We start from the raw sequence: 10,777 nt of genomic DNA, 5'->3' as shown, positions 1-10,777 counted from the left end.
GTTGCACTAACACAGAGAAATCAACCAACGTTCCAACACCCCATCTTCCGAGTAAAAAAGTTTGGTCCAGAATAAAAACACAAGCAGCTCAGCAAGAACAAAGAAAACGACAAAATGGCAGAATGGATTCTATCATTCACATCCACCCATGGCATCGGATTGATAGGGCAAGGAAAGAATGGAGAGGTCAGAAGCAAGAAACATAAGCTTCACAACTCAGGCCACCGCGGTTGCTCAACAAAGTTTTCGAGTGACAAAACTTGAGAATGGAATTTTATGATGACACAATTCATGAAAACTAAATACAAGCAACGGATGGTGATGTCTGAGCATTCACCAAATGCAAAAGTCCCCAGACCCTCTGGAGCAGCAAAGGCAGATCTTAAGCTGCAGGAACTGCCAACCGGCCACGGGCGGATTTACATTAACGCCTTCAAGAGAAGAAAGCACCTGATTGCAGCAGCTCTGGTGGAAGAGATGATGAGTGGGAAAGACGGGCGGATTACATTAACACCTTCAAGAGAAGAAAGCACCTGATTCCAGCAGCCCTGGTGGAAGAGATGATGAGTGGGAAAGACTGGACAATGTTCTGTCACCACCCTCTGAAGATATCCTCAGAACTTGAACATGCTTAAAGAAATGCCATACAAAAGAACTGCTGAATCGATGAAAATTGTTTCAAGAAAGCATCATATCTCAACATGTACATGAAAGATAGCAAATTCGGGCACCCTCTGAAAGATTTCCACATGATACTTGAGATTCATCAGGTGGCATGTGGGTTTGTGAGCATAATTTAGCACGCAGGCCGATAAAAAGAGGATTCCCACATACTCCTGTGCCCGTGATACAAAGACAAACCAGTTAAAACAAATATTAGAATACCACACAGGTCATTAACACAGTCATATCATAGATAACAAAAGAGAGTGGATAGCTCACCGTATTCAGATGCTACTGATGATTTCCTGCTTCTAATCTCTCTTCACTGCCATGAGAGTTGCTTGTAAGCAGATCTGTCTGCATCCCAACCCCCTTCAGGCTCCTTCCTCTTCAAACCCCCACCCGGCACCACTGCATACATTCGTAGCTGCTCCTCCGTGAAAGCCTGGGAGGTTGCAACTAGGAGTTGTCTCGATGCCAAAGGCAGCCTCTCATCTTTCCCTTCCATATCTGCATTTCCTGGACCTGAATTTAGATCAAGACCCGACGAAATCCATTTCCGAGTGTTGTTAGATCCACCAATAGCACCACCCTCCGGAAGGTTTATACCATAAGGCCTTGGATAATTTGACAAAATGGCACCAGCAGGTCCAACAAGTGGGGAAGGAATGGCAGGGAAACCTGAACTAGCGCCAGACGAATCAACAAAGGATGCTGAAGCACCTGAATATGAGTTTGACGCAAGCGGAAAATTGGAGCCAAAAGTGAAACCAGCATAAGGAAATGCTGGAGTAAACGCCATGGCTGGAGATGATGAAAGCACAGGACCCCTGTAAACATCACCCCCAAAGGGGCCACTAGCCGTAACTGGCCCCAAAATTCTTTGTGCTCCTTGTGCTGCAACAATTGGGTAAGGCTGCTCTCCTCTGTTCGACAAGAAGGATGGTATAGCAACAGCAGGATAGGAACTACCAGGAGGAAACCATGATGACACACTTCCTGCTTCAACAGCATTCATCCTAACATTGGCTACTGGAGGTAAGAATGGCACACTACTAGTGTTTTTTGTATTTTGACTCCTAGTTATAGGTTCAGAACAAAGTTCTTCAGGGCCCGGTCCATTATTTAAATCAAAGTCCCTTAACATATTGGACTCCCTATTAGGAAATTCTGCGGATGCTGGTCCTACAGATAAAAGTGGCACCGCCATTCCATGGGAGGCACTCGCTAAGAACTGGCCATTTTCCATACCTTCATCAACTCTATTTAAATCAAGATCAAGTCCCCCAGAAATTCGAGGGGATGCATCAAGATTACTTGTTGTCCCAGATTCAGAGCCCATGGTCTTAGCAGAGCTCAGGTTGGCCATGTCTTCAAGAACTCCCTCATCAGGTTCATTCAGATCAATATCAAGCAGAGGGCGACACTGCTTCCCTGCAAAATCAGATGGTGACAACATTCCAGGAGTATTAAGTGGCATCTCCAGAACTTTTCGTGGTTCCGCTGGTCGAAAAGCACTAGTGGCAGCTGAGCCTTTCCATCCAGGTTCACCCTTGCTCCTAAGTAAGTTTTCAGGTGGAACGAAAGGTCCTTTTGCTGGTGCAGCTACTGTAATTGGAGCAGGCAAACCGGTTGATGTGGAATTTGCAAAAGGAGACAGGTTGGGCAAATGAACTGTAGAGGAACATACAGTTGAAACTGAGACAGCAGTCTCAAATTGGTTTCCATCATCTCCAATGATGCCTTCATTCAAATCAAAGTCAAGCTTACTGGCAACATCTACAGCAGCTTCAACAGCCAATGAAGAGGCCTCTACAGATGATGCAAGATCCTCCTGCACATCTGCAACAGCCCCAGATACCCTAGGACCAGCAGACTTTGATCGACGCTCAGTCTCTTGGGCTGTAAAACTCGATGGTGGTTCTTGACTGGCTGATTCCATGCTTGAACTTTTATGAGACTCCTTTACTTTCAAGTCTTCAACTACCACAGCAGCACCACAGGAGCTGATTGCAGGTCTAACTGATTCGTCAAGCATAGATGAGTTGAGGCTGTTGTTCCCCTGTTTATCATTCGACTCCAAGTGACTGACACTCAGGTCATCAGGCTTACAAATCCTAGACTTATCAGGATCTTTAGATGAAGTAACATCAGGAGAATCCAATGAAATACCAGCATCCACACTTCTCTCCGCAGACTCTGTCCTTAGATGTTGCTGCTGGTCAGACGAAGTTGCATCCTCAGGTATTCTTTTTGCTGTAGGACATGATTGGGATTCCTCAACAACCAGCTTTTCTGATTTAATACCTGAAACAGCAATGTCAAGGTCATCTCCATCATTGCAAACAATTTCAGAGGTACATATGCTGCCATCTTCAATCTTCTGATGAGCATATTCAATAGGTTTGCTTTCCTCTGCTGATAAGCTTGTTTCTTTAAGCTTGCAACCTGTATAATGGTCCAAAACCTGCATATCCGTCATCTGCTTTTCCTCAAGTATGGAAGCTCCTTCACTATCACGCTTATCCACTTCAGCTGGTTTGAAAACAGAAAATTTTCCATCTCTTTCTTCCTCAACTTTCCATTCCGATTTAGCACAGGAGTCTTCAGCTTTATGAGAATTTACAGCAGCAGGAGATAGCTCAGTATGAATACCTGTCATGTTAATACCTTCCAAGGAGACATCAGTTCCATTATTTCGTGAAAAGTTGGTCCCGTCCAGGTACGAGACATCCCTAGTTAAAATAGAACCAACAGTCTTACCTTGCTTAATAGAGTCTGCATCAGCGACTTCATCTAATTTAACATGGCTCTGGGCTGCATCATCATCACTTGATAACCTTGACTTGGCCTCTGTTGATGGGTCCTCTGTTGCAGGTGAAGCTCCAGGTGAGCCAGTGGGAGAAATTAAGTCAGACTTGGAGATTTCTCCAGCTGCCACGCTAGCAAGTAGATTCATCCCATCATCTTCAACAGCCAACGAGGCACTAGCTTCAGAATATTTGACGCAACTTTCAATCAAGGCATTTATAGAGCTAAAGGAACTCGTCTTGGATTCAGTACAGAGAATTCCCTTTTCGTTTCCAAATGATGAACATACAGCTCTTGGAGCCTCTATAGCCTTCCCAGTCTCCTCAGCATTCCTGATGTGTTCATCAGCTGCAGGTGATCTGTCACCTCCAACTCCAACAGGAAGTTCTTTGACATCGTTGCTCTGCCATGACTCTGTTTTAGCATCTGCGGCAGTACTAGGCAGATGAAGTTTTACTCTACGATCAGTGGGCTCATGTTTGTCCGAGACCCCAGGAGATGATGCTCTACTACCCGAAATTGATGGATCCTCAAATGAACTTCCGCTTGCACTTCGTGCAGGACTCCGGACAGGGTTAGGAAGCCTGACAATGAGCTTGTGGCTATTCCCATGATCTACAACAGGCAGATCAATTGGGTTGTCACATGTCAGTCCTGATTGTGATGATTTTTCGAATGCTGTAGCCCTGTAGAGAGAACCAGATTTACTTGAATTAGCTTCCTTCTGAGATCCAGAAGTACTAGTCCCTATAACCCCATTGCTAGATTTTCGATGACGAGATGAACCACCAGCAACCTTAGTAGCATTTATTGACCCAGCACTCGAACTCCTTGTGTCTTCCTTCCATGAAGAACCTACTGTTTTTGCATGATCACTTGAACAAGACTGGCTATTGTTCTGAGATTGACTGGAACTGCTGCTCTTCTCCTCTTTGACTGCTGTTGGCAGCATCTCTGCCCCAGTGTTAGCAGATGCTTTGCAAAGTGAATCCTTTGAGCCAGCTGGAACAGATGTTACTAAGGTTGAACCCATTTTCAAATTTCCTTGCGTTTCTGACTTAACAATAACATCTGAATGTCCAGGCTTACTAGGCAGAGTTTTACACAATGTGGTTGGAGTTACAGGGCTCTTTGAAGTCATATCAGTTGATCCAGCACGTCTACTTCCTGCATGAGAAACATCAGAAGAACCTGGCTTGACTTGCCAAACAGGTTGGCCTGATGCAACAGATTTTGCATCACTGATCTTTGCAAATTCTGCATCAACTCGTTTCTTCCAGGTGTCAATAAGACTCCTAGCTTTCTTCTGGATCTCAGGGTTTTTATGGGTCCGCAAATGATTCACAGATTTACCAATGTTACAAGTCTGCAAAGCATTAAGGTTCACAGGCAATTTAGCCAGTGCACGAAGAAGAGCCAAGATAAGGTCCTCAACAGCTTTATCACTTTCTTTAGGATTACTAGCATCACCAGCCTTACATTTGTGAACCTCATGGAGCCAATCATTCAAGACCGGCACACCCTGAAGCTGCACAAACCTGTTAAGGCAATCATATCGATCAGTGGCTGCAATCACATCTGCCACCAATATCCGACTTGCAACGTCTATTTTTTTCTCAGTTCTATCAAGCTGCATTAAGTACACTAATTTCTCAACCCCTTCGGAGCTTACAAGTCCACCTTTTTCTGTTATTTTGACTATTTCTGCCTTGATCATGTTATCAGACTTGAAGTCAATAGAATCACCATCATCTGGTTTAGAAGGCCGCTCTCTCTTGATAGGCTCTGTGCACTGATCACTCCTGTCCCTCTTTTTTGACTTAGAGTGTGACAGGAGAGAAGGGCCAGTATTATGGTCACTCTCCGAACCAGATTTCAACTGTTGTGCACCGGACGGACCATTAAGTGGTTTAGGAGAACGCCCACCTGACTGAAGTGCTGTGTGCATTTCTACTCGAGTTTTATCCAGAAGCTGCTCCTGTCATTCCTGAGAAGAACAAATGAACCATAAGAGGTAACAAATCAGCAGTTAATCTAGAAGAACACCAAAATGAAAGCAGTATATTTCTCAGAGCAGAAACATTGGAAGGAGGCAGAACTAACATTAATATAATCTTGATCAGTCAACTATCACAAGCAATTGTCAGCAGTGGCATTTCTCATCTGCATATAAATGAAAATAGCCCTGCTGGAAGCTCAACGCACTTGCATAAAAATGCAACTTCACATACATAAAGCAATGAAGCTGCAGATATCACAACTCTGTGGACTGAGTAAAAGCTTTGTTGGGAGCAGCTTTCACCTAATACACCTTTGGTGCAGCTGGTCAGTAAAGCCAATTAACACAAACAAAGGTAATCCCCCCTTCCTTCTATAAACCAATGAGCTACTACAAGGAAAGGTGGTGCATTGACAGCCAGCAAAGAGCAAAACCACGGACGAATTTTACACCTGACCAGCAAAGTGCAGAACATTAACAGGCTGTGGTGAAAGAACAAAAGAGAATAAAAATCAATATTGGTTCCACTCAAAATATAGACTAACAGTAGAACAAAACCATATAAAGCTGCCCCAAACAAAAGAATAAATACTGCCTTATATTTTAAAGTTGTCATCACTGTGACAACATGACGAATATGTTCTCTTTCACCTTGTTGGGAGCAGATAGTAATGCAGAAAAAAAAACTCAATAGTTATATGCAATTTCCAGCTGCACTAACAAAATGTGGTCTTAAAAATTTGAATCATACAGCATTTCATGAAAACAATAAAGACATGTTGAAAAGTACGATATATTGAAGACAGGTTTTACAGACAAATTTCAACACAAGCTACACATATTAGAAATCTGTGAAGCATCTCAAAATGCAGGACTAGTCCTTCAACTCTAAACAACCATTGGATTGAGGATGGGTTAACTTTGTTCTGCATCCTTGTTTGAAGCTAATACATCTTCATCATCGACTGCCTCCTATTATATATAATATTAAGCATAACAAAAAAAACATTTTTATCATCAATTACCTGCCATTAGTTGCTTGTATTAACATGGTAAACATAAATATATAAGTTTTACATCAGCTCCACATGTCCGACCCAAAAATCTCAACAAGTAGTTATGAGTAAAACATGCACCACCCAAGACAGTTAAAACAAAAAAATAAATAAGACAAGAAAATAAAAAACAGGGATAAGTGAGCATTACAGTACCACCTCATCGATACTCATTAACAAAAAACAACATAAAACCTTGTACAATTATCACCAAACAAAGAAAAAGTCAAAAACTTGAGCATATAAGAAACAGAAAGAAAATATGTCATCATCAGAAATTAGAATACAAGCGACTTACAAAAACGTGAGCAGACCAAATAGGTTTAGGACTACAGGATTATGTTGGCAAACTATATCCTTAATAAATTTAGTTGCTATGGTAGATTTAGCAAAAAGAAACCAAATAGAAAATTTATTAGAAAAGCCACCTAAGCCCAATCACAAACTGGATCTCGGAATGATAGACCACAAAATTATGGAACCTTAAGTTTGACCCATGAGCTTTGTCCCATCATCGGAGTCAACTGAAAGATGATATATTGGAGCCACTGGCAACCAACTTCTACATGATGTGAACTATGAAAGAATATGTTAAAAAACCAGAGCCAATTAAAATTTGAATGCAACAAGCTGTTTCATAAAATTCAAAAAAAAGAAGAAGCTGAAAGGTCTAACACGCCATAAATTTGCATGAGGCTGGCAGGATTCTAAAGGAGGTTTAGGCCAACAAGTCTCAGAATAATAACCACAAACATCAAGATTATCTGTACCACCAAAACTGAGACATCAGAGCTCAACAAAATCATATTCAGAATCCATTTCCAACACCAAAAATCAGAAATCTTTGTCTAAACAAAATCTCCAGTATGCCATTGAAATAACGGTATCATACTTTTCACCCCAAAGTTAAAATTTGATACAAGCCATCTGAAGTAACACGGTCATTAGGCTCCACCATCCGTGCCTGAGATTTCGTCCTACACGAAAATTAAAGTCCTTAAGGTCAACAGCAACAAGAACAAAAAGCACACAAACACTAGAACTCTCTTCAAAGAATAAAACCCATTTAAATCATATTTCTGTCGGCAGAAATATGCTAATCTCTCAAAAGCCTCGTCTTATATGCCTTACATGGGAATAGAAAGGGCACAAACCTTGAATAACAGAGAGAAGCAAAAGTCGGAAAAAAGAAAAAGTCCTCGGATTTAAATCCAAACAATATAACGAACAGTCAAGAAAAGCATTAAGAGTCGACAAACAACCCATAGAACTAGAGAAGTAAGACGAAAAACCAGCGAGAAGCACCATAAATGCCCATAAAACAGAAATCAAAACTCAAATCCTTCTGATCAATCGGAGTTCAGCTTTTCCCCTAATTCACACACAAAGACGGATGAACCCACGAAAGGAGACACCTTTAGGAAGGAATCGCACGAGCACCGAGAGGAATCTGACTCCGAGGAGGGGTTATCCGCAAAAGCTAGAAGAGGAGGAGCTGTTGACGATGCTGCCGATGCTTCTGTCCCGGGCGCAAAGACCTGCCACATGTGCCGCCGCAATTTCCTCTCCTCACTTTCCGGCCCTGGAATAGCCTTTCATCGTCCCTGTTTTGGCGTGTCCGATCCCCCCGCCGCCGCCGCCGCAAACCATCAATTCCCCTCCACCCTACCCGTCTACAATTCCACCGAATCAAACTCTAGAACAAACAACAACCCAACGATCGACCGGCCTTCAGATCCGTCGTCTGCTCCCCCTTCCGCGGGCTGGATACCCCTACAAGAGCGCGAGGGGAAACCCTAACTGCGCCGGGCCGAGGTCGACGAGCAAGTAGAGATCGGGGAATAGATCGATCGATAGGGGAGGCAGACGAAGCAACACAGGGATTACGAGATCGAGGGAATTCGCGGAGAGATTTGGGTGCAGGGGTTCCGCAGCGCGATGAGGGAGGGGGAGAGAGAGAGAGAGAGATGGAAGAGATCGGTGTAAGACGGGGATTGGGAGAGCCAAAAAAGAAGGGGGAGGGATTCGGCGCATTTTACCTGAAACGATGCGAAGGCCGCGTCTATCGTGCGCCGGAGAACGGGTGGGAGCGCTTGACCGGGGGTTGCAGCTAACGTGCGCATCCGAGTCATCATGTCACGGTGTGATGCGTACGAAGCTTTTCCTTCTTTTTCTTTTCCGCACCTCTCCCCGCCCGCCCCTCCGGCTTTGCAGTGTGATCGGGATCCGGATCCGATAAGCTCGTGGATCCACGTCCGAGGTTTTGGATCGGGTACATATCGGATTTATGACATCACATCCGATGCTTTGGGAGATTCGGATCACGGATCTCAATTTCTTCCCTCCGAAAACAATATCGTTTGCTGTTGTTACCTGTTATAAGAACCGTTACATGATGATGATACAAGCTATTCTTAATAAATGACACACCAGATATTATAAAATTCATTTTCTAAATTTAATTTGATCAACATCTGACATTATTTTCTTATTAAAAATTGAATTCGGATAATATTAATCTATTTCTATTTTGATTTTTAAAGTGTTTTTTTCATTTTTTTCTCCAATTTACCAAACACACTTTTCTTTCCCATAACCCACTTTATTCAATAACAGCAGCTATAACGTGTTTCCATTGTAGATAGTAACAGTCTAATGTGAGTGTTATGTATACTGTAACGGGTGTGTTTGTAACTATCCTTCTGAACCATGACATCTATTTTGATATATGCAACGTTTTTTTAAAGATAAAATGGTAATGCATACTAAAGATTTGGGATCGATTATAAAGATTTTTTTTTATCTAGATATGTAATATATATATATATATATATATATATATATTCAGATTATTTAATTTTTTATTTATAATTTTTATTAAGATCTTTTTAAGTCTTTTATCATTTTTTTCATATCACTAACATTAATTATTTCACTTTAATTTTTTTTCAATATATATTCATATCATTTTAAATATATTTTTTCTCATCTTATCTTTTATCAAAATGATACCTAATTATTCACAAATAAAAATATTCTTTTCCTCACTACTCCACACATAAACTTTTATATATGTTTTTTCTTAATTATCCAACACCATAAAGTATTATTGGATTATTAAATCTCTAAAAATCTTATCATAGGATTTCTTTAAGTCAATGAAAATTATATATAATTTTTATTTCTCCATATGCTTTTTCATTAATTATCTAAATAAACAAATAGTTTATATGGTTGATCTTTATGCATAAAAATAAAAATTAATTTTTAGAGATGTTTACTTCAAGTCTTATTCTATTTTTTTATGTCTTGTTTCCAAAAGTTCCATAGCTCATGATTTTAATATTTTTATAATTTAAATAATTTTATATGTCATCTTAATTTTTATAAATTTATATTAAAATTTATCTTTATTTATCGAATATCCTTTTGAATCTCATAATTTTATTAAATAAACTAATTAATCATGCTACTCGCTTATTCCATAATTTTTTCCAAACCTCAATAAGGACACACTCTTTGATGTTTTTATCTTTTTTAATACATCTTTTATTTCATTAATTTTAATTTTATGAATAAATTCATGATTATTAAATCTACCACTATTATTCATCGTTAAATCTAAATTTTATGTGTAATATTTATTAAATAATTTATAAAAATAATTTTTATCTCTTTTTAATCTCATTATCATTAACAAGTACTATTTGATCTTTATTTTTAATATATCCAATATTCCCTAAATTCTGGCACTTTCTTTTCATGACTTTAGTAATTCGATATATATCTTTTTCACCATCTTTAGTACCCAATTTATTATAAAAATTATTATATTTTATATCTTATCTACTAATCATTTTTAACCTCTTTTTTAGATTCTTTATATATTTTTTTTCTTATTTTTATAATTTTATTAATCTTTAAAATATGATCTTTTAATAAAAATTTATTTTTTGAACTTCCTAGTACCATCATCAATCTCTCTCTTAAGATTACATCTCTATATTTAATTGAATTATCTTTGTTAAGCTCCTAATCCTTATCTAAGTTTCAAATCGTATCTATTTTCATCTTATTATTAGAAAATATTTATATTATCATCTTTAAAATATCATCATCTAGTCCTAATAATTTTTCTACTATATTTATATCTTTCATTATCTATAGTAAATATCTAATACATCAACTTAAGTAAATTCGTATATAATCTTATAATTCTTATAATTAACTTTATCTACATTTCTCATGT

At 39.4% G+C, this 10,777-nt stretch overlaps 1 protein-coding gene across 5 annotated transcripts; it reads right to left on the bottom strand.

Moving 5' to 3' along the window:
• Positions 1-203: 203 nt before the first annotated feature.
• Positions 204-8,540, bottom strand: LOC135584113 (uncharacterized). 5 transcript variants are annotated; one of them, XM_065083318.1, is made up of 5 exons: positions 7,944-8,540; positions 5,578-5,925; positions 3,427-5,461; positions 943-3,333; positions 204-836 (listed from the first exon to the last, which is right to left on the bottom strand). In XM_065083318.1, the coding sequence occupies exons 3-4, from the start codon at positions 5,420-5,422 to the stop codon at positions 986-988; spliced, it is 4,344 nt and encodes a 1,447-aa protein (XP_064939390.1). In that variant the 5' UTR covers positions 5,423-5,461; positions 5,578-5,925; positions 7,944-8,540; the 3' UTR covers positions 204-836; positions 943-985. The 5 variants fall into 5 exon arrangements, with proteins under 5 accessions (XP_064939390.1, XP_064939391.1, XP_064939387.1 ...); XM_065083319.1 differs by having other exon boundaries at positions 943-3,318; XM_065083315.1 differs by having other exon boundaries at positions 943-5,461.
• Between the last annotated feature and the right edge of the window lie 2,237 nt (positions 8,541-10,777).

Source organism: Musa acuminata, chromosome BXJ1-9 (genome assembly GCF_036884655.1).
Source record: "Musa acuminata AAA Group cultivar baxijiao chromosome BXJ1-9, Cavendish_Baxijiao_AAA, whole genome shotgun sequence".
NCBI lineage: Eukaryota > Viridiplantae > Streptophyta > Magnoliopsida > Zingiberales > Musaceae > Musa > Musa acuminata.
The sequence above is the reverse complement of the archived record's forward strand: the minus strand, read 5'-3'. Positions and strand labels throughout refer to the sequence as shown.

Bases quoted from the DNA above. Each gene is read 5' to 3' on its own strand.
- LOC135584113 (XM_065083315.1), bottom strand. From the start codon at position 5,422: ATGCACACAGCACTTCAGTCAGGTGGGCGTTCTCCTAAACCACTTAAT.